General features: G+C 37.0%; 1 protein-coding gene across 2 annotated transcripts in view; it reads right to left on the bottom strand.

The window, feature by feature from the left end:
- Nucleotides 1-4434: 4434 nt before the first annotated feature.
- Nucleotides 4435-27788, bottom strand: part of LOC128186155 (dynein axonemal heavy chain 5-like) — a 43970-nt gene continuing 20616 nt past the window's right edge. For both annotated transcript variants that reach the window (XM_052855899.1, XM_052855898.1), the window contains 34 exons: nucleotides 27591-27769; nucleotides 27033-27220; nucleotides 26329-26766; nucleotides 25768-26067; nucleotides 25085-25328; nucleotides 24203-24741; nucleotides 23955-24065; nucleotides 23436-23558; nucleotides 22808-23050; nucleotides 21430-21723; nucleotides 21052-21145; nucleotides 19772-19920; nucleotides 19334-19488; nucleotides 18317-18470; nucleotides 17884-18048; nucleotides 17282-17470; nucleotides 16857-17013; nucleotides 16059-16555; nucleotides 15538-15843; nucleotides 14218-14475; nucleotides 13871-14065; nucleotides 13322-13477; nucleotides 12750-12932; nucleotides 11151-11394; nucleotides 10566-11011; nucleotides 9986-10153; nucleotides 8898-9173; nucleotides 8400-8564; nucleotides 7782-7976; nucleotides 7208-7470; nucleotides 6759-6915; nucleotides 6149-6490; nucleotides 5644-5770; nucleotides 4435-5270 (listed from right to left, as the gene is read on the bottom strand). In XM_052855899.1, coding sequence (XP_052711859.1) covers nucleotides 4984-5270; nucleotides 5644-5770; nucleotides 6149-6490; nucleotides 6759-6915; nucleotides 7208-7470; nucleotides 7782-7976; nucleotides 8400-8564; nucleotides 8898-9173; nucleotides 9986-10153; nucleotides 10566-11011; nucleotides 11151-11394; nucleotides 12750-12932; nucleotides 13322-13477; nucleotides 13871-14065; nucleotides 14218-14475; nucleotides 15538-15843; nucleotides 16059-16555; nucleotides 16857-17013; nucleotides 17282-17470; nucleotides 17884-18048; nucleotides 18317-18470; nucleotides 19334-19488; nucleotides 19772-19920; nucleotides 21052-21145; nucleotides 21430-21723; nucleotides 22808-23050; nucleotides 23436-23558; nucleotides 23955-24065; nucleotides 24203-24741; nucleotides 25085-25328; nucleotides 25768-26067; nucleotides 26329-26766; nucleotides 27033-27220; nucleotides 27591-27769 — 7987 coding nt within the window. In that variant the 3' untranslated portion in view covers nucleotides 4435-4983. The remainder of the gene's footprint in view (nucleotides 5271-5643; nucleotides 5771-6148; nucleotides 6491-6758; nucleotides 6916-7207; nucleotides 7471-7781; nucleotides 7977-8399; nucleotides 8565-8897; nucleotides 9174-9985; nucleotides 10154-10565; nucleotides 11012-11150; nucleotides 11395-12749; nucleotides 12933-13321; nucleotides 13478-13870; nucleotides 14066-14217; nucleotides 14476-15537; nucleotides 15844-16058; nucleotides 16556-16856; nucleotides 17014-17281; nucleotides 17471-17883; nucleotides 18049-18316; nucleotides 18471-19333; nucleotides 19489-19771; nucleotides 19921-21051; nucleotides 21146-21429; nucleotides 21724-22807; nucleotides 23051-23435; nucleotides 23559-23954; nucleotides 24066-24202; nucleotides 24742-25084; nucleotides 25329-25767; nucleotides 26068-26328; nucleotides 26767-27032; nucleotides 27221-27590; nucleotides 27770-27788) is intronic.

Here is a 27788-nt window from a genome sequence, read left to right on the forward strand (position 1 = left end):
ATATGTTTTACGGTGCGACCGTTGGGGCGAGCACAGCATGTGATCAAACAATGAATTATAATAAATTAATAAAATAAAATTAACAACGTGAAATTTGAATGCCAAAAAATAAAACATACCTATTTTTCAGTAAATTTTCATTATTCATAGTTTATAAGATTTGTTATAATTTATTTATTTATATGTAGAACAATAGTTTAATCTCAGATACAATGTTGTTAAATAATAAAGATTTTAATATATAAATATTCATTGCACTGCATCTCCTCTTTTAAAGTGATTGTGATTATGATTGATTGATTGATTTCCCCCTTTTTTTTTGCAGTAGACATTTTTTCTTAAACTTTCATATAAAACTTGACTCATCATAGAGCTCCCCCCATGCTAAAATTTTTTTCATTTTTGTCAATTTATACATAGAAAATCGACTTACCATGGATTTGCCCCTCCACTTAAAAAAAAAAATAATGTTTGATTTTATTTTTAGTTTACGCTTAAAAATATTTGCTTATCATGTTAAAAGAACATGGTGTTGTCCCCCCCCCCCCCCCCCCCCCCCCGCATGTAGTAAATGGAAGTGAAAATAAAGAAACCATTGAACTGCTAAAGAGCTGAAGGATTAGAATTTTCATGATTTATATTTCTTTTTACTTGCAAAGATTTTTTGGATGAGGCTGCCATCCACCCACCCACCCCCTTTAAAAAAAAGGCGCTGCTACGTATAACGTTACGTTTCAGGAAATTACCGTAATTATAGTGAATAAAATATTTGTGAGCATTCATCCAAATAAGTGCAATTTACAACTGTTTCCTGTATCTGAAGAAATGTCCTTATTCGTCAGCTGTTGTTTATCTTAGCCTTTGCAAGATTTTGAGAGGATTTTGGTCATTTCAGCAGATTTACAATAACTTCAATTAGAGTAATTTCCCCTTATCAGTGCTTATTGTGACGTCAAAGCTGACGTTGGTTAAGTGTCGTCTTACTCTTTAAAATTCCCTTGAGAAATAAAAGTGTGCGAAGTATACTTAATTTTATTTACTTAAAAAGCATGATGTTCTTAAAATTACACATCTTATAAGCTTTTCAAAGGTTTTATTTTGATTCTCGGGAGAACGTGATGTTGGAACGTGAGGTTGGAAACCATTGGTACTATGAATTGTGGGTCAAAATTTACTGACTCCGAAAAAATATATCGGATCAATGTGTAAACGTTTGTGACGTCACACGATTATTTTTGATTGAAAGTGTACTGAGGTGAACTTTAGAGGTAACATTGACTGTATGTCGCTTACATCGTTATGGTTTTTACTGTCTAAATTTGTCTTGCTGATTCTCGTTAGAGTGTGAAGTGATAAAAGTTGCCATGATTACAGGGAACTACTGGGACGATTAAAACGATGCATTACTGGTCCGATTTACTGACGCCAAAAAAATCCGTTGAATGAATGTGCAACTAGTCCGAATTTTCTATTCACACACGCCTTGCCGGTAGAGCTCGCTTCGCGCCGGCGCTGCGCGCCGGCGAGCTGCGCTCGCTATTAAGTACTTTTTGGGGTTTTTTTTTATTTAAACCTGTTGAGATTAAGCATGTATAAAATGATGTTATTATATTTTTTATGTTACAAACGTTCAGACCGATTGTTGTGTAAATTGTTTATATTTACTGAAGTACTTACTTGGATCGAGAGATATATTTTAAGAAATGATGAAATTGAGAATGATCCAGAACTGTCATATGATTACGATAATGATATAAACCTTTGAATATCAGTTATCTGCATGAAAGACAAAATGAACTAAAATACTTTCCTAATGAAAGCTTCAAATTCTTAAAATAAATTGGAATCGAAGATACTTTATAATAGGAGAATAATCTTCTATGTGTATTGCATGCTTAGGGAGTTGTTGGTTTTTGTTTTTGGTTTTTTTTGGTGGAAGAAAGATCTTTTAGGAGTTGAGAAAAAACTGTTGTTGAATTTGATGAGGGGATAAGACAGTAACTGTAACAATTGTTGGGTGTTAGTAGACATTATATGTGCAATAGTGACTTTGGGATGTATGTGTGACAAAACAAAGGGAGAGAATATATCATATCATGAAGGTCAGTAATTCTTCGGATATCAATCTTCGATTTAGACTGGCAATTTGTCTTTTAATAAGTTGCTTGTACTGAGACAGTCCAACTTGCTAGGAGTGCACACTTTTAACGAAGATCATTATTATAGTTTTTTTTTTTTTAAAGGGTTAACCAAAGTTGATGAATCAGTGAATGTTGAATTATTTTTCAAGAAAATTATGAGACATTTTGAAATTCTGTACAAACAGATCAGCATTGAATATAAACTGAATTAGTTGCGTTGCTGTTTAGTTTTAGAGCAAGAATCATGCATTTTAAGTTTGAAATACTGTACAACTATATTTATTTTGACATTTAAGATTGTAATTTTTATGTCTCTCTATATAGTTTAAAATCACTATTTAATATCTATGGTTAGCTTATTTAGGGTTTTTTTCTTTCTACTTTTTCATCCATTGTTTAGGTATTACAATTTTTGTTCATTTTCGCATTAGTAATTATACTCTGCAATATATTACCATATTATTAATTAGACACTAGTATTAATCTAGTAATTTATTTCATTGTTTATATTAAATGCTGTATTGTTCTGTTCCGTTTATATCATTTGTTTAGCTATAGTGTTGTCTCTACAGAGGTGATGAGTGCTCATGCTATTTCAGTGTTAACACATATATCTCTCTATATATACATGTAGTAGGCATTTGGAGATCTGAGTGATTCTCGTTTCAGAATTTCTGTTTTCTTTATATTTATTTACCGTTTTTCTGTATAACATTTTTTGTTACAATTTTGGGTTCATCTGTTAAGAGAGAAAAAACAAAACAAAGTTAAATATACATCATATTGTTTATGCATTCTAGTCTGTAGCTCTTTTTTGTTTCTCATTTCTTATATATTTTGTGTTTGTTATATGACTCCTCATGAAAAGTGAATAAAGCCACATTATTACATAAAAGAATTTTGAAAAATTGTGTTGTCTGATTTTAAATAACAAGTTTAAAGAATGGCTTCTTTATCTATTCTTATTTTGTCCTTTATAGGCCTAAACTTATATATCTAATTTTGTAATATTCTGCATTTTGTGGAATCATTGAAACAAGTGGGCATTAGGCAGGAATAATTTGTCCTTTGGGTACTAGAATATTTGTATTTATAGGGCTTGAATTGAGGGGCCAACATGGCTTTTTGCATTTCATGTTATTTTAAACCATTTACTAATTGACAGCTATTTACCATCTTTTAGAACTGGAAATATGTTCCCTATATTAAATAAATACACTGAAAACAACGTTGTACACTCCTCAGCACTAACGTGCCTCGGTCCATCCAATATCTTGACAGAAATTACCGTAGTTTTCTGATTAAAACAATCACAGGTGTTGCTGTTGACGAATAAAATTGGAATTGCCATTTATATATTAAAAATCTACATGAAACTAGCTGATGGTCAAACTTTTTCATTGTAAGATTCAGTAGCCTTTTTGTAAAATATAATCTTGTATTTTTATCATATGAGGTTGAGAATACATAAAATTTTGTTCCTTTTCATATTAATTAGTCTAGAACAATTATGACGTCATAATTGTTTGATGAATCCTTTCCCGTATTTTAGGACTTTAAAGGAATTGTGTAGAAAATAAAACAATATTTTGACATTCAAAATCAATAATTACGGAAAAAGTAGTCCCACTACCTATATTCAATTTGACATCATTTTAAAGAGAAGGTTAAGAGCTTGTATAATGATGCATTTGGAAAGACTCTATAGGCATTCTAGATATATTTCATTAGTGAAAAATGGACTCAACTCTGAGATTTGTTACTTTTATCTTTCATATTAATTTCATATAAAATTGTTGTTTAAAACATCGTGATTTTTTATCATGTTTATAAGAAATCTAAGCTCGGTACACCGTATGAAACAAAGATATTGTTATGAAGCATCATTAAAGGAATTTATATCTTGAATTTCATAAACCTGTTGGCACCTTTCATATACTAAATCTTGACCTTAAAATTATGAAAACTTTATTGTACTGAGATCGTTCAAGGTAAGGGGTTATCGTCAAATGAAATCTGAGGAACGCTTTGGTGAAAACACTATTTTTTGTGAAAGATGAAAAGCTTCAGACCACATACTGGCCACAATGCAGTAAATAAATGAATTATTCTCAAAATGAAAAACATTCAAAAAGACCCTTTTTTTCTTCTTTTCAATTTGTTCACCGTCAACAATGAAATATTTCTTCTCAATATTTCTTTCTGCAGCTGCATCCATCTTGTCCTTGCACAAATTTCCAATTTCTGACGATAATTGAATACAACATTAAAAGATTAAATGACCAACACTCCATAATGAGTTATATTTTATTGTTTCAAATCAACACAAAATTCAGCTTTTCTTTATATAAATGTAAACATGTAACAAAACAACATTTCTTGGTGCATGTATAACAACAAATGGAGTAAATTAATAAATTAAATAAAATATAAATAATGGTCAGAAGACAAATCCGTGTTAAGTTCGATAATTCATGTATATCATAAAGGGAAAATATTTAAAAAAAGAACACACCCAGAAATAATCGTACAAAAATACTGCTCTGGTTAGGAATATTACTGGACGGATGGCTAAAATATTTAATAATATTTAAAGAAAAACAAAGTCTCTCAACAATGTCTTGCAGACAGTGTTCATCGAATTTTCTTTCAAATATAATATATATCATATAGTCCAGGTTTAGCAGATACCGGTAAATATATTATATATGTATCACACATTTTATCAGGGGAAGTCAATCAGAAATGGCAAAAAAGAAAAAAAATCCACACTGTAGTGAAAAAGAAAATTTTTTTTTTTAAAGTTCACGTATTAACAATATTTTGAAGTTGGATTGCAAGTTTATTTGATGTCGCACAACAGAGCGACACCACGCAGGATCCAGTGGTCGGGGTTCTTGTTGGTCTTTAGAAGCAGCGGGAAGATGTAGGTCAAGTCGGTACGACGAGGTTTCTTGTAGACGGGACACTCATACAGGTTTGTGGCCTTGCTGGGCTTGTCCACGTTGGTGGCAAAAACGTGGGCGACCGGGAGGGGAGTGTACAGGACCTTGGGGGTGGGCTCTACCAGGCGACAGTTCCTGCGGTCCCAGCCGGCCCCATCCAGGAACAGGCCGTAGATGTACACACCTACAAAAGAAATAGTCATCACAGTCATTAAGAAACAGTTTTGAAAACCACATGGTCCATACTGAGGACTTAAAGATGGAATCCTTCTCTGACTGTCATTTTGAAACAGTTTCAGTAAGTTTATAGACACAGAGGTACTAATCTTTATTATTTCCATTATTCTGAAGATGTTGATGCAAAAACCAAGCTTTTTTATAATGGTTTTTTTATTAAATTGCTCTGCATTTGTCTCTTCAATCCATTCAAAAATTTCTGTCTGCTTCAGTAACAAGGGCCTTATTCAGGACTAGCTTTGATAGGTACACTTTTTTTAAAGATCTATTAAATCAGATTCCCCTGGCGGTACAGTGCTGGGTGTTGATTGGCTACTGACCTTCGTTGGGCGGGGTGTGAATGTCCTCCTTCATCATCCTGGTGATCTCGTTGTCCAGTACCACGGCGTCCAAAGCCCAGCCCTTGTGGGCGCGGGTAATCTCCTGTCTCATGGCAGTCAGGAAACCCTACACAGACACACAAACAGATAGTTAGTCATACATTCTCACATGATGCACAATATTCAAACCTACATCATCTCTTGATGCTGATTAAAAATCATGTAGTTAAGTTTTTGACAAAGAAAGCTGTCATCTCAATACCAAATACGCTTTGAGAAAAAATTATATTACTGTAAACAAAGTTTCTTTATACTTAAATCTAGCAAATATACCAAGCCCTGTTTCGTTAATTATGTATCTAAACATTCAATTTTTTTTTTTACAAAATATTGCGATGTATAAAAATGTGTATATTTTAAACAATACCCCTACGATGTATATGAACATGATTCCTGAATACCAAGTTACTCTGTTATAGCAAGAAAGCTACAAAGCTTGAATTACCTGAGGGTTGAAGAATCCGGTCATCCAGAAAGAAGTGGGTCGTCCATCAAACAGCCAGGTGGAGAACTGCTGGTTTCTGTCCAAGAGGTCGGTGAACCAGAACCCGAGGGTGGCCGACTCCCAGGAGATCTTCTTCCAAATGGTGGGGATACGGGCGTCGAACATGTTGTCCAGCGCGTCACGGAGGTTCTCACTCATGATGATGGTTCCGTCGATGGCCAGTTTGAGGTCGGACAGGGTGGTGCGCACTAGGGTGATGACCCTCTGCATTCTGTCGATCTCCTGGCGGAGGAAGATGTTGATGGGCTGCAGCATGCCCATCTTTCTCAGCCTGTCTTTGACCTGTAATTGGTAAATCCGATTACGTCAATCTTGGTCAATAGAAATCTTTTTGAAAACTTTACATATATAATATATCAACAAGCTGTTGTATGGTAAAAGTTAGAAAATTACAAACAAAACGAATTTTTTTTGTACATTGATGAATTAAAACTGTGTACTTATGTTGCATTTTTAAAAAAAAAAAAACAATGCATCTAAAACAATACATCTAAAACAGTCATGGATAAGAAGTTAAGGTTTTTTTGATTATGCGGTACACTCCGCGTACCTCGTGTGGTACATAGTCCTGTGGCAGCTTCTCCAGCATGTCGTCGGCCAGTCTGTACACCACAGCTTCTCTGGTCTCACCGCCACCACCGCCGGCGTCTTTTGGCTGAATGTCCACAATGTTGGAGAGCATGGTGTTGGATGTATTGGTCTGGTACCTAGTAATAACAAACAACATGATAGAAATATTCTCATTGGTTTTGGATAACGAATAAGCAAGAATTTATGAAAGAAAACAAATGAAGAGAAAACATAAGAAAGGTATCTTTTGAAGCCATCAGAGTCAAAAACACTCATTTTATTTTTAAGTTCCTGGCATAAACTTAAAATCATGAAAAGCTCACTTTTGCATGGATTGAAAGTGTGCTCATTGCAAGTCTTTTCACCCTGGAGTCTAAATTTAAGTTAATCTGAAAACAAAAAAATATGAAGAAACATGTAGATACTCACGTAATGTCTGCATTGGAGTGAAGACCGAAGCACTCTGGTGAGTCTCTGAGGGGCAAGGTCTCGATGTAGGCCCGGTACTCGTCCAGATTCTTACAGCGCGGGATCTTGTAGCCGGTGTAGAACTGGAAGCTGTCCGAGAACATGGCCTCACTGAACCACACCTTACAGTACGTGTTCAAAAGTCGCTTGTCATAATCGTCTGTGACACGTCCTCCATACTGTACCTCACCTGCCATGTATCTGACTGTGTTCCAAGAAACACCCTGTAGGACAGAAGTCAATCATTTAGAGATCCTCAGAATCCGGCTTAGTTTAACTAAAACATTACAGTTACTAGCTTTACAAATAAAACTGTCAAAAATTTGCACTTAGAATTTTTAGATGAATAAAATGTATAAGTAAAACAAATTCATAGTAATATGTAATGTAGTAAATCTAAAACATGTATTTCAGTGGCTAATTAACTAAATCATAGTTTTCTAATTTCAAAGCCCTTTGAATTAAGTTCATTAACTATCACAGAAATATACATATCATGCAAATCTCAAACCCCTTATAAAAAAAAAAAACCCACCTTCTTGGGGTCTATGTCATCCAGATGGTTCTGAATAAATTGGACAGTGGAAGTAAAGTCAGCCTGGTTGAACTCGTAGGGGATGTTCCATCCGATGGGTCCGAACTTCCTCCTCTCCTGGACGGTGGTATGGAGGAAGGCCACCCCGTACAGCATGGGCTTCCACTGCGGCAGGTTGGTGTACTCCAGTTGTTCCTGAAAGGCAGCCATCACAATTACCCATTAATTACTTCTTTTTTTTTAAAGTATGCAAGATAAAATAGCTTTCACTGCATACAGCTTTAGTTACATCAGACCAAAAAAATCACACTTTCATAGCTTTGTTTTTCTAATCACAAGATGTGATAATTCATGACCACATAAATCTATTGATTTTTTTTCTTCAGTTAGGTGTTCAAACTTTAAACAACTGCAGATTTTACTGAAGTCTTAATCAGGAAATACACATATCATCAGACGTATCCAATCAAATTGATCTGTGTTATCTCTAATAACTTATCTAATTATTTTTTTTTCAGACAGGTGGTCAGCTTTAAGAAACTGCAGCTTTCACTGCAGTCCTAGTCAGAGAACAAATGAATTTATCAGTTATTCAGTAGTAGAATACATTTTGATTACCTGTGTGATGAGGGCATATGTCCTCTTGAGTCCAGCTTTGACACCTTGTGGAGGTTCATTGGTGAACTTGATGGAGCTCTGCAGGAGATTGATGGGGAACTTCTTGTGTTCCTCAGTGGTCATCCATAGTCTGAAGGCATCGTTCACATTCTCTGCTGACGTAACCTAAACAGAAAAGATTACACACATGCAGACCTTATAGAATTTAAAAGCTATAACATTAGGCAAAAGCCTTCATAACCTTTCCCCCTGACCAAAATACTACCAAATCCAGGGAACAAATGAAAACGAGATATCAAACTTAGTTCAAATTTAATATGGGCATGTATATTAAATATTCAACAATAAAGGGATTTTACGTCATTATATTTAGATTCATGGGAATAAAAAAATCAACAATTTAACTTTCCACTTTGGCATAAGCATCAATTAATGATTCCCAGGACCATGTAAAGTAAAATAAAAATATATAAATATTAAATATGGGCAAGAACTCACAGAATCCAAGCATTCATCCATGAAGTCAAGTCCAAGATGGCAGTTCTGGAGGAGCACCCAGGAGCCGTCCTGCATGGAGGAGGAGATAAGACGGCGGGCGTGAACCTCCTGCCCTTGTCCCATGGAGATGTAGCCACACTTGATGTTCTTTTTCTTGGCCAGGGCCATGATGTTCTCTGTCGGGTCAGAACCCATGGACAGGAAACACACCATGGGAGTGCGGATGTTGGATTCCTTCCACATTTCCTCCAAGTTTAGGATGACGCTTTCCGCAAACTAGAAAATAAAGTTTTATCACCTTCTACTCCGTAGTATGGATTGAATAAAAAAAAACATTAATTTATTCAAATGAAAATCAGATGTGGATTTTACAGTGTATGAATGATCATTTCTACAACCAACAAGAATAGAATTCCTGGGTCCCCCGCCGTTCAAGCAGTATACTAGTATCGAGTCTATCGACCAAGGCTGATTAAGGAACTTGACCAAGATATTAGTGGTATAAACATTTGGTATAAATTTAATGAAAATCCGTCAAAATTTGTAGGCATGAGAGCGCTTACAAGGTCAATTTTTGGATAAAACAAAGTCATTATTGTGGTCAAAGTCCCATAACTCCAACAAAAAGTATCAACCAATGCTGATTTTCGAACTTGACCAAGGTATTAGTGGTATAAACATTTGGTATAAATTTAATGAAAATCCGTCAAAATTTGTAGGCATGAGAGCGCTTACAAGGTCGATTTTTGGATAAAACAGAGTCATTATTGTGGTCAAAGTCCCATAACTCCAACAAAAAGTATCGACCAATGCTGATTTTCGAACTTGACCAAGGTAATAGTGGTATAAACATTTGGTATAAATTTAATGAAAATCCGTCAAAATTTGTAGGCATGAGAGCGCTTACAAAAAAGTGTGACGGACGGACGCACGGACACACGGACGCACGGACCCACAGACACACGGACCCACGGACACACGGACACACGGACCCACGGACGGACGGACGCCCGGCATTTCTATGTCCCCGCACCGCGTTGCGGCGGGGGACAATAAAATGAACTAAATAAGACATCATAGGCACTAACCCTGGGTCCCATTGCCTCTGCAATGTACGTCTTTGCCATTGGAATTGTTCTGTCTGGGCACCAAGATCTGATAAGGAGCAGTTTCCGGAATGTCTCTAGAGTAGTGGAGTAGCCGTCAGGAATGGTACATTCCTCTGGGGCATCTTCATCAAACCATGCTTTCCAGGCCTACAAAAACAACACAATGCATTACTGTAAAATCATGCGTCTCAAAGCAAATAGTTTTTTACTTGCACATCTCCCCCGAGTAAATCATTATCAAATTACAGACAGTAAATAACAGTTTTTTAGAATTTCTCAACTTTTCTAGACGTTTTAAAAATGCCCTCTTTTGACATATAGCATAAAATCAGAAAGATGGACAGGAGTAAATCCCCATTTTATTTTAGTTCTAAAAGATGTTTAATCGGGGTTTTTTAAGTTTTGCAAATACAAGCTCAACTCTTGTTTTTTAAATTGCAACTTACTGTCATTTACTTGAACTTGACTTCCTTGTCATTAATTTAATTGTTCAATTCTAGAATAGATAAATCTCCTTCCCCAACAGAAACCAGAATTCTCTTGATCCAGCGAGCCTCACCTTGTCATTCCTGGCCACTTGACCACAGATCTGGCTGAACTGTCCCAGCTTGCTCAGCTCCACCAAGTTGAGCCAGGTGATGTCCGAGATCCACTTCTTGGGTTTGGGCTCCACGGCATTCAGATCCAGGGCGGCACCTCCCTTGATGAACGTCTGGAACTCCTCCATCCGGATCTTGCCCTGGTTCAGCTCCACCTTACAGGTCAGGAGGGTGGTGTACAGGAACTTGTCCACCTCATACAGGCCCCGGGCGGTGTAGCGGAACACCTCAAACGTCAGGTACTCAATGATGTTGTTAATACGCTTGCTGGTGATGGGGGACTTCTGGGAGTTGTGCATGGACAGGTCGAACAGCTCCAAGAACTGCTTCAGGGAGGTCTGGTACATACAGTTGACCATGCTCATCTCCACAATCACAAAGTACAGGATACTGCCTCTGTTGGATACTAGAGAAAAACAACACCAATTCTTTTACATTGTCGACACCAACTTAAAGCTGATCTTTGAAACGAGAACTTATGAACACAATTATTTGAAAGCCTTTTCTTTAGATAAAATACTCATCTTTTTATTATTTTCACTCACCAGGTCTGAACTCCTCACGAGCCGAGTTGATTTTGATCTCGGTCTCAGCAGCCACCTTGAGTTTCTCGCTGACATCTTCTGCTGTGGCCTTGGTGACCTGCAGTACTTGGATCAGGGACTCATCTTCCACCAGTGAGCCCTGAGTGGAGGTCAGCCTGTACAGAAGGTTGTCTTCCAGCTCCTGCATCTTCCTCTTGTTGGCTGTTACCTCTTCCATCAAAGACACTCTCTCCTGCTCCAATTCCTGTAGGATTCATCAAAGGAGAGAAAAAATTTACATACATTTATATAAAGAGCAGTAGGGTACTTTTTTCTAGCAAGTAATCAAACCTATTTCAAAATTCTTGTGAAAAGCAAGGCATATATTGCACACACCAAAAAATCTATCCAAGCTTGACTCCTAAAATCTAGAATTATTAACAACTAGAAAACTGACCAGTCAGGAAGGGCCCCGCTATGACAATTAATATAGAGAAGTGAAAAAAACTTTGAATTCCATCCTCTTTATATTAACAATGATGAAAAATAAATGCCCGGCAGAAGATGTAAAGAACTGGAATATATAGAATCTCGTGATTTGTAGTTGGATATGATTTTCATCCAACAATTAAAGTGTTTTTTTCTTGAGCCTTAGTGAGGGGATAAAACACACAAGTTGGATAAAAATCATATTATACTACAAATCATGAGATTCTATTTATCCCATATTTTATACACCGCAATCAATGTTTACACTGTTTATAAAACTCTACATTATTTTTACTTCATTATGCCTAGGCAAATCCCATTGGAAAGTCACAACTGTGGAATATCAAAAAAATATCCAGTGAGTCATATCCACGGGATAAAGTGGGTTAACATGGGATGAAATAAAATTTGTTAAAAAAACAAAGAATTGATACCAATGCAATGATACCTAGGCTTTGCCTCTATTCAATAAAACTATCATAAATCATTGTGTACGGTATTTTAACCAAAAAAAATATGAATATTATATTTCAAATCCATATTTCAAAGAATGTACACAATACTACACATCATTCAAAATTGACCTTAACTTCAAAACAAAGTTCATTTGCAGACACAGGCAGTGCAGTTATTAATCTCAATGTGACAGATAAAGATAAAGCTTAGGATTTTCTTCCTGTGGAAGGTTAATTAATCCCAAAGGACAAATATTGCACAGCCTTCCATGTATACAATTGTAACATTCTCAGCAGTTATCTCTCTTTGCCCATTCATTCTCAGCAGTTATCTCTCTTTGCCCATTCTTCTTATGCATAGTTAGGAATCTACCCCACCACCCCAGCTCCAAACCAGAAGACATAGAGAACCAAACTTAGCATCAAAATATGTATTTCTGCCTACTGAACTACCATACCAAATTTGAACTTGATTGGGCAACCATAAAAAAAGTTATTAGAAAAAAAACAGGAAATTTGTGGACGGAAGAGTGACAGACGGACGGACGGACAGAAGGACGGACGGACAGAGTGATTACTATAGGGCACCCGCAAATCCTTGCGGGGCCCTAATAAAAAAGAGAAGAGATGTTAATGATATCAACTTATATATGTTGCTTTCAATTCAATTCTGTACCTGTTTCTCTGTCAAGATGACAACACCTAGCAGTTGGTCCTCCAGACCTTTCATTGTGACAGTGAAATCTACGATGGAGGTGCGGGCGGACACTTCTGGGGTGTAGGTGGGGTTACCCAGCTTTGTGGTGATGTACAGACGGAATCCGTTCATCACATCAACCTCCTTGTCTCCCACTTTCACCTAGGTAAGAGAAAGAAAAAGATTTTCTTAAATCAAATGGAACTATCATAATTAAAATTTTTACATACTGTTGATTGCTTTTAATGACTTTATGAATGCAAAAACCATTCACCAAAAAAAAATTATAAAGGCTTTTAATGAAAACATTATTGTGGTTCTGTCAAGATAATCATCGATTTAACTTCATTACTTTGTAGATTCCACAGAATCAAACATTCGACAAAGTACAGCACATGACAACAATTTATCCTGGTGGAGTCATTTTCCAATGAACTGACTTATTCTTGAAACTGTATGCTTTAAACCATAACCCCCCCCCCCCCACCAAATTAATGCCAACAAAGAACAATGAAAACCCACAGAAGGCTAACTGTGAACAAACTGCTTACCTTGAAGGTGGAACCTGACTTGATAAAGTTCTTTTCCAGCACGTTGTCCAAGGCGGGGTCTAGCTCCTCACCCACGTCCTCAATAATGAGGGGTCGCCCCAGGGACAGGCTGTCCTCAAGGTGGGCTCGGAAGTACTTGTGGTTGAGGGCGGTAACCTACAGAGATGAACAGGTGTCTACAGGTACAGGTATATTTGTACATTCATTGCTTTTTTTCCATTACTTTGATCATTCCAATATATGTATAAATGGTATGATCATTTCTTAAAACCCATGTAAGCTAGGATGTCACTCTATTTTTAAATCTATGAGCCTTTATTATATATGCAAGATCCACCTGAACTTGTTTTTTTTTAGCTGAATATTCTTGATAATCTAGAAATGGTTTTTTCATAATAGATGGAAAGCTAATAATACCTTCTTGATAAAAAGTAAAATACAATTCATAGCCCCTTGGAACAACACATGTAAACAAAACACAAAAAAATATTCCTCCTTACTCCTCCATTCAAATCCCTATATTGTCAATCAAATGAAACACTGGCCTACCTGCAGTTCGTTCTTGCTCTCTCTCTTCTTGATCCAAGATTTGCCCTGGCCCTGTGGATCGATCAGCAGGGGGAAGCGTGAGGCTTTGGTCACGATCAAGCCGTTCTGAATTGACAGCTCATCATTGGGCAGACCTTCCAGATTCCACTCAGAGATAGTGGCATTATCCACCAACATAGACACGATATTCAGGTCCTGCCAAAAAGTTAACAGAGTTTCATTTTGCTAGAAATTTTTGTTTTATTTTTGTTTTACGTTTTTACATGAAATTTAAACTTATTTCAAATTGGTAAATTTCTAACTAAAACCTGTGAAAAAAAAAAAATCAAAAAACAAAAAAAACTAACATCACTGAAGGGGATTTTCTGGGCAATCATCTCTTTCTTCCAGTTCTTCAAAATGAGGTTACGGAACTCCTGGTTGAAGGGGCCGGTGTAAGACAGGAAGCCTGTACAGAGTAGGACGTCGCCCACCAGTCGGTGGATCTGGGCCTGGAACCCCTTACTGGCCTCAGTCCATCGGATTCTCTCCCCAGACAGACCCTGAATCAGGGCGGTCGCATTGTTCATCTTTCTCCTGCAGGCCTCAGCATCATCCACTAATGCCTACAAATTTGAAAAATTGTTATATTTCAAGTATTAAAAATAAAAAATGTGCAGTCATTTTCATGTAATTAATGATTTTCTTGTCAACTTTAAAATTTTTTGTGATGATATTTATATATCATAATATCGGCACACATCATTACCACAACTCCAACACTCCTCTAAAAGAATAGCTGCAATAATGTAGCCCTCTCCGATTTTTTTATATCTGATGTTTACTGGAGAGGGCTACAATTCCACAGGATCTCCGTAATGGTGCAAAATTAAGTTTTTAATGCGGCTGACTTCGGTCTGAAAAGATCGATTTTATATTTGTCTTCCTTGAGATAAAATGATTTTCTAATTCAGGTTGAACAAATTAATCATATATAAATCAAAACCAGATAAAATACATCAGCATGTTTACCAGTCGTCTTTTTCAGCAGCCATGACAGTTCTCGCGTGATTTTATGGGATGTACGCTTGGAGTTTTGATGGGCTTGATAACGCAAATGTCAGTGTTAATAATTGATCTTACCTCGTTATATCACTAAAACATTATTTAAGGAAATGGTATATAATGGAAAATTCATATTTACCGCGTTAATTATGTTTATAATAGGGGAATTCCTATATTCAGTTCAAGATCCGCTCCTGAATTCTCATTGGCTGTCCCAAAATAAAACCGGTCAAGGTCAGTAGACATGGCGGACAAATTCAACTTTCGTTGTTGACATACACGAAAAGTAACCGATATATGGACTATACTTGATATTTTTGGATTAATTTATGCCATAGACATCTACAACGTTTGAGGTCAGGTAAGAAATGCAAATGTTATTGTCATTTATAAACGATTTGAGACGAAATCGTTGCGGGAGTGAATCACTCCCGCACTTGCACCATTACGGAGATCCTATGGAGTTGTAGCCCTCTCCCAAAAAAAAAAAAAAAATCGGGAGAGGGCTACATTATTGCAGCTACTAAAAGAAGAGAGGAAATGGCTGCTATCAACTGCTTCTTTCCCCCTTCTACCTCTCTCTCTCTCTAAGGTAGTGAATTATTCACGACCGAACTTCTCACCTGTTTCTCTTTCATGGCCGCGTCATACATGGCCATTACAGCTGCCAGCTCCTTGTTCTTATCGTCAAGCTGAGCCTGAGCTTCGTTTAGGTCCCTCATGGCTGACTGTAGACGGGCCTCCTGCACTGCCAAGTTTGCCTTCAAAGGCAGGACTTCTTTGTTGATGCCGTAGAAGAAGGCCATGGCTTTGGTCCAGGAGCAGAGACCGGCTACGTCACCACAGACTTTCTGGGCGGTCTCTAGTGTGTAGTCCTCCATCATCAGGTAAGGCTGTAACAGCTCCACTGTCTCTTCATTAATTGTGTCCTGAAGTGAGTGTATAGAAAATCAAAAACCAACTCATCATTAATGGTTTGCATAATTTTAAACATATATTTATATTAGCATATCCACATTACAAAATAAAGTATCCACATCTGGTGATTTTTTATTACTATATAATTATATAACAGTATAAATATCTTAAAGAGATTAATATTATTTGCAAATTTTTAAGGGGTGTGTTGAACAAGTATAGATACCTTGTTAAATGTCATGAGACCGTTCAAGAAGCCACTGCTGCTCATAAGTTTCAAGGCATCTGACCATGACGGCTTGACACAAGGTCTCTCTGGGTCCTGTTGCACTGACTCCAGACGTTTCTGGAACAGCAACAGCACACAGTCCATGATCCTCATGATCAGGTGGGGGGGTTTCCCCAGCTTCCTGACCGTGGAGATGTGGGCGGGCTTGATGGTCTGGAGCGCAGCCTCGGCCTCCTCCAAGGCCGGCCTTGCTGCCTCCAGTTTCTCCTCAGCGGCTGCCTTGTCCACGGAGATGGTGTCTACGATGTTCTGGGCCTTGTCCTTCACCACCTGTACGTTGGCCTTCACTTTCTCAGCGGCCTGGGCACTGACGGTCACCTCAGCCAACACCTGGTCGGCCTTCTTGGAGGCCACGGCTAACTCCTTCTCCTTCACAGCCAGTTCTTTGGACAGTTCGTTCACAGACTCTGTGGCCTCCACTAGTTTCTTCAGACCTAGCAAGAGTCCACATTGTGTATACAGATGGACCAAAGTGATTAAAAATGTCTTCTTCTTAATTAACAGAAACTGATAATGTTAGCTCATGTTTATAGAACCATATAATTATATAAAGATATGGTAGTTGTTACATGTAATTCGTGATATTATTTTAATAAATTCATTTATTGGTCTTCTTCATACTTAATGCAATACACACATACCAACACATCTTAATAACAAAATCTTTTTTTAATTTTGCTAGATATTATATTAAAGAACAAGGAACAATTTAATGTGACACTATCAGCAACCTACCAGTATTCATTCTCTCGGCCAGAATTCCAATCTCGCCTTTCTTTTCGCTGTAGATGGTCTTGTAGCCAGCGATGAAGGACAGATAGGACTTGGGGGTGACATACGTCTGACGACGGAACCTCTGGAAATACTCAATGCACATCTCTGCCACAAGATCCTGTCAAAACATACAAATCATGACTGCATTTGTACATCCATCATCTAAACACTCCAACACACTGCTTTACACTTCTCCACGTTACTTTACACTTATAGGCCTTACTACTTTACATTCTTTACACTTTTCACACTACTTTACCATTCAGCACATTACTCTACACTTCTACACTACATAAGAATTCTAAAAGGAAACAGCACCTATACCTAATTAGCTGCTATAGTTAGGAGTCTTTTTTTTTGCTCGCATTTCTACTATAGATTCATACCTGGAACAGACCCATGGTCCCCTGGACAGCGGTTTTGACAGCTGGGGTGCAGGAAATGTCAAATTCTGCCAGGAAATGGTTGGAGACGGCAATCAGGGCATCCTTGGGCCAGCGCTGGAACCAGTTCATGGTACAGCCAGAAATCAGCCCCGGGAACTTCAGCGATCTGCTGCGGAACTTTTCTCCAACCTGTCGGCGAAGGGAGATAACGTGCATAAAGTTTAATATATTTTTCAAAGTCTTCACACTTTTTTCAGTTAAATGAATCCAAATGTGTCACAGAAATAAGTAATTACAAAAAATTGTTCTTTTTATCTAAAACTATCCAAAACATTTTGTTAACAAAATGAAGAGAGCCTATAGCCTTGTTATATAGTAAAAATGCTCATCTTGAGTTCTAGACCTAATGACTTACAGACTTTTAAAAAACACAGACCTGACCTTTAAATTTTGGTCAAGATAACTTTTCTGTCATGTTGTAATGACCACTGTTATAGTCCCAAAAACAGATCACAAGATAGATGGTTTACAGTTTACAATTATAACAGTTTTACAGCTGTTTACAATTACAGTTTACATTTATAGTTTTACAGTGTACATACAGGTGAGAAGCAGAGAGCCACGTGAAGATTCTGTCGACACCTAGACAAGTAATAGTCATACAGGTTTTCATTAGTGGGAGGACGGCGGGGGAAATCCTTCTTCATTTCTCCGATCAGTTCTTGCAAGATCTCATCCATCTCATCTCTGGCAAACAGACCAGAGACCTAAAAAAGAAAATAACCATGTAGTCAAACCTAACTTTTTCATGAAACTGTAAAAAAAATAGCAACACTCAATTGCTAAATATGCAGAACAATAAGTTTCAAACTACTCAAAATAATTACTTCCTAACTATTACAACCCCCCTCTTCCACTTCCCCAACTGACAAACTTTTAGTCCTGCCTTCCATAAAAAAGATCTGATAATAAATTCTTTTGAGCCAAAGTTTTCTTTGAGGAACCCAAGGAACCCTCTCTGGTCCTCGAACTCACCTCTCCAGAGGACAGAATGTTGTTCATGTACTCCAGGAAGCCTTCGTCCTTGATTTCGTTGTCTGTGAAGATGAAGGTGATTCCCTTGCCCTGCTGGCCAGCAGTGCGGTACAGGAACTTCAAATCCTCCAGCAAGTTGCTCACGTTGTACGACCTACAGAACACAACTCAGTATATCATACTTTCTATTTCCTCCTCTCGTTTTTTTAACGTTGCACCCCGTCTTTCATCTTCTCTCCCTTTCTCCTTGTACCTCTTTCTCACCTCTTATCTCTCTCTCCTCTGATCTCTCCTCTTTCTCTCATTCATGTTTACTACAGAGATTTTTTAGTGGCAATAAATGATTTAGAGTCAATGAGTAGTTTTACAATAGTGTCTGACAGTTTACTAGAGTGAAAATTGTGTTTGCAAAGCAATTGTATCACTTTATGCTGTGAAAAAAAACCCAGACAATTTAGCCTCCATCATGGTACGAATAACTGCAAAGATGAAACTATATACATGCAAGAAGTTCAGTGGTTTGGGTTTTTTTAACAGGCCTTTATTCACCAAAAAAAAAATTTTTTTTTTGGGGGGGGGGGGGGGGTTACATTTTATTTTCAAACAAAAAGTATGATATATCATGACACATATATTGTTACTTGTGAATTTTCTTAACATAATCAAATGCAACTATTTCTTTGGTGAAAGCAATGATGAACATTGAACATTTTGTGTGTGAAACACAACAGACTCCCCATGATCAACACAACATCGTCAGTCTTACCTCCTTAATGTTAGCAGTTACAACAAATCAAAGTTCATGGTTCTTACATCTCAGCTTCATCACCATTTCAAATTTTACATTATGCAATTTTTAGATGAATTCATAAAGACCAATGACCATTCTAATCTCATCAATATTCTCAGATTAAGAATTGCATGACTAACCATTGCTTATGGTTTCATTTTTTCAAATCAGATGAAACATTTTGCAGTTTTGGCAGAAATTAATTTTTTCTTTTAAAGTGTTTTTACCTGGATAAGGTGATCTGGAAGTTTTTGTAGCCAGCAATGAAGGATGCCAGTCTGGTCAAGCTTTGTTTACCGGACCCTCCCACACCCACTAAGAGGGCGTGGCCTCGTGGGGTACGGATCACTCGTGAGATCTTCACCAGATTGGTCATGGCGTCCTGTGATGTCAAAAAATAATGCTTGTTAATTTTCATTCCATAACTTTTAATACTTCAACATATTTAAATACAGGTTACTTAAAAAGGGTTGGAATTTTATAAAGTATCTATCAAAGTTTATAAAGTATCTATCAAAGTTCTATCAATATCCAACTTTAAATTCTGTAAAACACCTGTGATCATGCACAGATTAACATTTTATTCTTTAACTTGCATTGCATAATGAAAAATACCCTATATCATGAAACATTTGAAAAAGCAGAGAATAACCCATCCAACTCGCCTTGAAAAACACGAGATCCATTTTGGCTCCTCTGATGCTTTCATTGTACAGTTCTTGGTAGGACTTCAGACGCTCGGCCAGGAAGTCGAGTGAGGGGATAGGCTCGTAAATCTTGGGGGCCTCCAGATCAGCATCATCTGCCTCCTCACCTACCCGAGAAAAGTGAAGCGTTAAAACACTGTGCAAAGAGGGATGACTCCAAAAAAAAAACAAAAAAACACAATTCTTATGCACAAGCTCAAAAAGTGTATAATATGTATATATACATATATGCATATCAAACTTCGATATGTTGAAAGATGAAAGCTACAAAATGGAAGTTGTTCCCCATGTTAAATGATAACATTGATTTTCTTTTTCAAAGGAAATTTATTTAAAACAATCAATGATGCCAATTGAAGTTATCAAAATTCATTATAAACTGATTATCTTTTATATTTAGAATGATTTTGGCAAGATGTTTTTATTATTCAAACAAAAAACTGATTACACAACAAAACAATTGTCTTGTAGTGAGTGACATCATGCTTAATAGACTTAACATGCATTTTTTTTTTCAATATTTTGTTTATATCAGTGTGTAATAAACTGGACATACATAATTTTTAAATTGAATTATAATAAACATAAATTCACATTCACGTGAAGATAAACAACATTACCATCTAATTGTATAATAATAGCTAAAACTGTGATCCATTGTGTTTACAGGTATATGAACAACATTGACAATGATGTTTGACAGAAGAGTGAGAAATCTAAACTAAGTCTCTACTCTACGTGATTGAGATTTCTTTTTACTCTGCTTCTTGGATTTTCCTGGGAGGAAACATCATAAAATATTGTTAGATCCACTACTTGTGTCTTTATATACACCATGTCAAAGTAAAATGTTTCATGACACACCGATTTAGCTTTATGAAAAAAAAAATCTTGGTACACAATTCAAGTGGAAGTTAATCTTGCAATTTTAATATTATTCAATTAACCGATACAGTTTTAGAATAATGAGCGATATGAACACAACATACAGCCAAAATTTATTCCTCGCTTAAGAATTTTCTCTTAAAACTAAGAATATCAACAAATCAAAGTACTATTAAAGTGTTTTGGAGAGTTGCATTTTCTTAAAATTAACCATTTACCAGTAATGCTACAAGACTTCATTCTACACTAGATATTCATAAAAAAAGAAATGATTCAAATGACAGTGAAAACATTTTAAGTTAAAACAGAGCAGAGCCGCACCTGTCCACACTGTAACAGAGGGGGACATTTACCTGTAGGTTCAGGGGCCTCACGCAGGAAGTCTACAAAGTAAGGCTCAGCCTCCATTTCAGCCACAGCGGCCGAACCACATTCTTCCTCCGCCACCTACAAAGTAGGTCATCATTTACAGTTTGGATGTCTGTTATAACTTATATAATACTATTTAAATATGATCCTCCATTATGATAGAAACATGGCTTCTTCCATATGAAACTATACATTTGCTTATTTGATTTTAGCCTTGATAAAAGTACATGTATTTATCAATTTGTATTAACAAAAAAATTATCCAACGCAGATCTCATTGTTTATTTTGCCCCCAGTTTAATTGACAAAAAAGACCCAAAAACTAGAAAAAAAAAAGATGTCGAAATACCATCAAGCAGTACCTGTTTAATCGTCTTCTCAAACCAGTCCTTGTCAGAAATGTCTACGAATCTGTCCACGATGGTACGGAAGCACTCGTGTTTCCATAGCGACATCATTTTGCCAGCATTGTTGATAATATCAGGGGTAGTGTTCAACATTCCTTGCCAGATTCGGCTCAAGTCACGCAAGTTGAAGACATAGTGGAACTTGGCGGGGGTGGGCAACATCTTGACCTTGACCCGTTGCCACACCTTTCTTGTGGCAGGCACAAGGGAGTTAACCAGTTCACAAACCTCCTGCGGGAATTCTCTCCCCTGTTAGGGCAAAAAGCAAAATTATTATTCATAGATTTCAGAGTCAGATTTAGAGTATTATTTTAATCTGCATTAATTGCAAAAATTTTATTTTTTTTTAACTTTTTAACTTTCCACAGTAAGATTTAGAGTATGCAAGATATTTCAATCTACAATAATTACAAACTAATAAATAAATATTTTTTAAAACTTTTCTGAATTTCCAGCCTATCTGATATCTATGGTTATAATATCATCATACAATATTACATATTGGTCTATACAGTTATAGATCTAAAGTCAGGAAAAATTAAAGCGACCCTCTATTTGTCAGAAACCATAGAACTAATAAAGAAGAGAAAAAAAACAGGATAAATTAATGATAAATTGAATTTGATAACTAAAATAATGTGCACAATATAGGTGAGAAAATTCAAATAAAGTGTTTCAGGAAAAAAAATACCAACAACATAAAAATTACATGCTGCACATATTTCAATGAATTAACATCTTAGAATGACATTCCATCTGTTCATGCTTCACAATTTGTGCAGTAATTGATATTGATACTTGTATATGTCCCAGCAAAAATGATAGCATTGCATATCTACAGGTATTTCATAATATAATTTCAAATTTTGATACACATATTACCTAATAATAATGGATTATGACATACTCTGACCACAGGAGTTGTCATTTGAAAAAAAATTAAGATAAAGAAACAAGAAATGGTGGGTGGAATGGGGGAGGGTGAGGTGTTCGAGGGAATATAAAAATTACAACAAAGTGAAAAATTAATAGAACTTTTACAATGTAAATGTGTTAAACAACTTGGATACTCAACATACATGCTGCAATTAAAAAAAATAAAAGACAAACAAATTAGACAGGGTTATTTTTATTACATGGTAGGATATTTAGTTAATTACATAATCTATCAAGAGTTTTTGGGGGGGAACACAAATTTGACAATGGATTTTTTTTTCTTCAAACACATATATATAATATATATAATACATGACCTTCATCGACCATTTTTATCAATAATTAAATATAAATACATAGAAACTTTTTTTATCTTTGATTGAAAAGGAAAACTTACTGTAATGAAATATCCATTGCCGATGGTTTTGAAGATCTTGTCAATGGAGCTGTTTGAGGGCAGGGTGCAGTTGAAGATGTTGAAATGCCTCTTCAGACGGGAAGGGATGTCATTACGGCCTCCACCGGGGTGAATCATGGCTGCGATCATCTGAATGTCCACGATGTTGGTGAACTCTCCAGGCTTCTCCAGGTTGTAGAAACCCCTGGCCTCCATCATCTGTCGAGTGATCTCATTGGTCACCTACAAAAATTAATGTTTCGATCAAGTGATCTCATTGGTCACGTTCAAAAAATCATAAGAAAATCATTGTAGTAAGCTATAATTTCAACGGATGTCTATAAAATGTCAAAATCAAGCAATATCATTAGTCCTTTCCAAAAAGACAATGCAGTATCAAAAATATAAGCCATTTTGAATATCTTATCGCCCTTTTTAATTGGTCCCTTTCTATTATAATGCATGTAAAGACAAATTCACAAACTAAAGAAATCTTAGTTCTTTTTAGATGTAAAAGGCAGTACGGGTAAGAGAGTTTGATACTTTGGAATTTTCTTTCAGAAGAAAACTGTAAAGTACTCATTTTATAAGCTTGCTGAATGAGTATAAAATGCCATGGAGATAGTACCTGATCTCCCCACTCGTTGATGATGGGCATGTTAATGTCATCAACAAACACGGTCATCTTCTTCCCCGCCGGTGGTCCGTAGGTGGTACCCATCCTCTTGTCCACATAGCTCTCAATGGTTCTCTGAAATGGATAATAACAGTTATGAAAGAACACTTTTAATAGGGGCACAGATCATTGGAATAAGCTTGAGTGAGATTTAAGCAACTGCCTCTTTTCTTTCCCAAAGATGAGTTGTTTGAGTCTTTGGCATTACATTTTCAAATTAGACAGTCCCTTTTCCATTAAATGAAGTTAATTTGACATTGTGAAATATCTAGTTGAGGTATTGTAGGTATTTGGTAATGCTTCTTTATTCCCCCTGATATAAAGTGTGTTGAACATTGGATAATGCCTCTTTCCCCAAGAATTGAGGAACTGTGAGCATTGAGCACTGCCTCTTTTCCCTGCATGATAAGGTGTTTTGGACATTGAACAATTCCCCTTTTCCCCCCTGGATTGAAGTGTATAGTGACTTACCTGGAACATGTAAGGGGTACTAGCACTGGAGAAGTTGAAGCTCTTAAACATGTGTAGCTCTGGGTCAAATTTACCACAGTATCCCTGCACCATCACAGTTTTTGCTGTACCCTATCCCAAGATAAAAACAGACCAATGATCAAAATTGATAATTCGGTAACTTACAAACTGGTCACTATAAAAGAAAGAGACAACGACGCACAAAACAGAAAACAGAGTTAAGAAAATTGAAGAGAAAGTCTTCCTACCTGTTCACCAATCAGCAGAACAGCCTTGCCCTGTTTGGAAATGGTTCCGATGAGGTAGTCCGTCCTGACATTGTCCACGTTGGGGACCAGGATTCCGGTGTACTCGGGGATAGAGTCTGAGGGGTAGACATACTCGGGCACCAGTCCTGACCAGTGCTCCCAATCTCCGGTCTCTCCGACCATGTACTCAAAGATGGTGTCATCCCCGGACGCTGGAGGAAGGGGCAGGTTGCTGACATTCTCTTTCATCCAGTCCTCCATCTTCTTCCTGTCTTCCAGCTCCAGCAGAGCTCCCAGGGCCCACATGTGGGCAAAGATGATGATTCTCTGAAGATGGGGTACTTTAATGTCTTTAGCCTCCTCCCCTGAGGGAATCAGGCCCTCTAACAAGTCACAAAGCTGGCGGATGTACATACACTCCAGAATTTGCATCTTGGGTTCGTATTTCTGAATGACCTGCAGGTAGAGCTTGGGGAAGATGGATTCACAAGTCTGCATGATTGTGTCTTGTTGGTTGGCTGGCCGAGTGTTCAACCATCCTGTGAGAGAAATAATTAAATAATTCAGATTTTCACAAAATATTTATTTCCCAAACTTATCTTATTTTATATTTTATATATATCTTTTGCACAATACCTTATAATGAGGAACAAAGACTATCAAGTTAGAAAATCGTAAAAACATTCTTCTTTTCTAATGAAAATGAAATTTCAAATTCTATATTTTTTTTTTTTGGAAAATGAAGATATACATTGCTATGAGAGCTAAATGCGGATGGAAGATAATCACTGATGATTCCGAGTAAGGTAATATTGAATGAAATATTTTCAAATACTAAAAATAAATCCAAAGTTTATTGAAACAATCTCCAACTGCACCAACCTTTAAGGATGGGCTCCCAGTCGAGGATGGAGCTGGACATGAACACCATGCCGTTCCTGGACACAGTAGCGGGGGAGGCGTTGTCGATGTTGTGTACCTCAAAGATGATCTTGCAGTTTGGAGCCATGGGGATACGGTCTCCGTTAGCCAGGGTCAGGGTTTTATTGTCGTCCAGCACAGAGTTCAAGTTCTCAATCCAGATGGCATCTACAGGGCCGTCCAACAGCAACCACACATGCTCACCCTGCAGGAGTTGATAAACACAAAACAGATTTTAATTTTTTGTAAGCATTCTGGCCTCAGAGCCATAAAACCTAAGACAAGTTTATTTCTTATCTCAGCCTCACATTTCTCGGTACATGCTCTTTTGTAAAAGCCAGACTTCGATCAAAGATGTGAGCGAGATAAAAAATAAGCTTGACTTAGTTTTATGGCCCTGGAGCCTACAGTTAAACAAATATAGTTTGGGGTGTTCATAATAATTATCATTTTTGAAGAAACACTTAGTATCAACTCTGTGTCAAATTTCTGCTCAAAATAACAAATTGATACCAAGGCATCATCAATTACCCAATCATCAATATCAAATATTTTTTTTTACATCTGTGTGGTGTGCTTTTCAAACCAACCACAACAATGTTAACAACATTTCACTCGCATGTAGTAGCCCCTTGGATTCTGACCTTCTTAGTTTTGTGGGTCCTTCTCCACAGAGTGGAGAAGATTCCGTCGGTCCAGTCATTGGTGGCTACGTCTAGTCGACCAAACATCTGGGGGGCGCTGATGGCCTTGGGGTTCATCCTCAGTTCCTTGTGGGGCTCTCCACAGTCTGTCATAGCCTTCATCAGCATGTGGATACACTTGGTCTTTCCGGCTCCAGTGGGTCCGAGGGTCATCATGCCGTGACGGACACGCTGAGTCTCGAACAGCTGGATCAGTTTCAGTATCCAAGGGGCGTGGAAAATCAATCCCGCTTCCAGCACCTACAAACATGCATTCAACACTTTAATCTAAAATATCTTTTACATCAATTTTTACTTCAGCCATTAATTTTTTTCTTAGATTTTATCCTTAAAATCAGTATCAACAGTACTTTAAAAAGTGTTTTTTGTTTCATTACAAATTTCATGACCCAATTTTTTCCTTAAATTAATCATTAAGCCATCCAACTCTTTCTTACAAAATGTGTTTTTCTAATTTACATACTCAACATCATTTCAAAGTCAAAAGAAAATAAAACGTACATTTTTCTCAATGGCTGCCTCAATTTCTGGGTATCCTGCTTTGTCAAGGGTAATTCCCGGGAACAAGTCATCGATGAGAGACATGAACAGAGGTTCGTCCTCATCCACCAGCTTAGATAAGTTCATGTCACGCAACACTCTCATCACGATCACAGTTTCTGCGTCCTCTGGATTCGCTCGCTTGAATGCTCCCAAAGTACGTAAGACAGACAGAATGTTACGCAGACCGAAATCGTAGTGGACCTGCTTAGACAGCTGTTCCTCACACAGTTTGTAGAGGGTGAAGAATTTCTTGGCCAGAATGATGTTCTGCATGAAACCACAACTGGCAAGCTTGACGCGGATGATGATGGCTCTGTCAGGGACCATCATGGCCACTGTACGGAAGTTGATCTTCAAATTCTCAGGCAGCTCCTGACGTCCTGCGTAACCTGGATTCTGTGTACACATGAAAAGAAATAACATATCAATTATTCAGTTTCTGTTTGTAAATAACTTAATTAAACTAATTTTTGTTTGGCTAAAATTTGAAGTTCATACGTACACATATAAATGTTTAAGCAGATGTCACTATGACTTGTGTTTAAAATGTACAAAATTGAAATTCAGTAAAAATTTTATTCATTTCAAATCTTAAAAAAAAATTCATTTTGGGTTAAAATGGTGAAAATATGATTATTTTCTACTTCCTAAAAGCCACGTACCATTGTTAAGAAGATGCCAAACTCTGGGTCCATGTCTACATTGTCTCCGTCGGTGAAGATGAACTGCGACTTCCTCTCCTTCTTACAGAGCAATACAATGGCAATCTGCTGGGCAGCCACGGACAACACAGGCAACTCAATTCTGTTGAACTCGTCAAAGCAACCCCATGATCCTGACTGGGCCAATCCTATCAATAGAAATAATCGTATGAAGTCATTTTCATTTAACAAAATTTTACTATAAAATTCATTAATATCGTTGATTCAAATGCATTGGTTCTAAATAAAAATTTGTTGATACTCTGGATTAAAAAATAAAGTTTATACAAAGACCAGTCCTTTTTTTCAATCTTAAACGTATTAAAAAAAAGTATATATATATACTTTTATATATACTATATACTTCATGACACTTGATGAAAAATCTTATATCCTTCTTCAAAGTTTTACACATGTATCTTAAACATAGTCTAAATAAAGTCCAGGCAATTTCAACCTTCAAAATTAAAAAAACCTGGAAAGTCAAGCAGCAGCTTGTTACATAGAAGACCCCCTGACCTTTGTAGATACGCCCCAGTCCTCTGTAGTCCATCTGATCGGAGCAGTTGAAGACCACCACGTATTTACCCAGACAGCGACCCATGTCTTTGGTGGTCTCTGTCTTTCCTGTACCAGCGGGACCAGCTGGGGCACCTCCCAGGGACATACCCAGGGCCTGAGCCAGGGTGATGTAACATCTGAAATAGTTCAAGTGCA

Source organism: Crassostrea angulata, chromosome 5 (genome assembly GCF_025612915.1).
Source record: "Crassostrea angulata isolate pt1a10 chromosome 5, ASM2561291v2, whole genome shotgun sequence".
In the NCBI taxonomy this organism is placed as follows: Eukaryota; Metazoa; Mollusca; class Bivalvia; order Ostreida; family Ostreidae; genus Magallana; species Magallana angulata.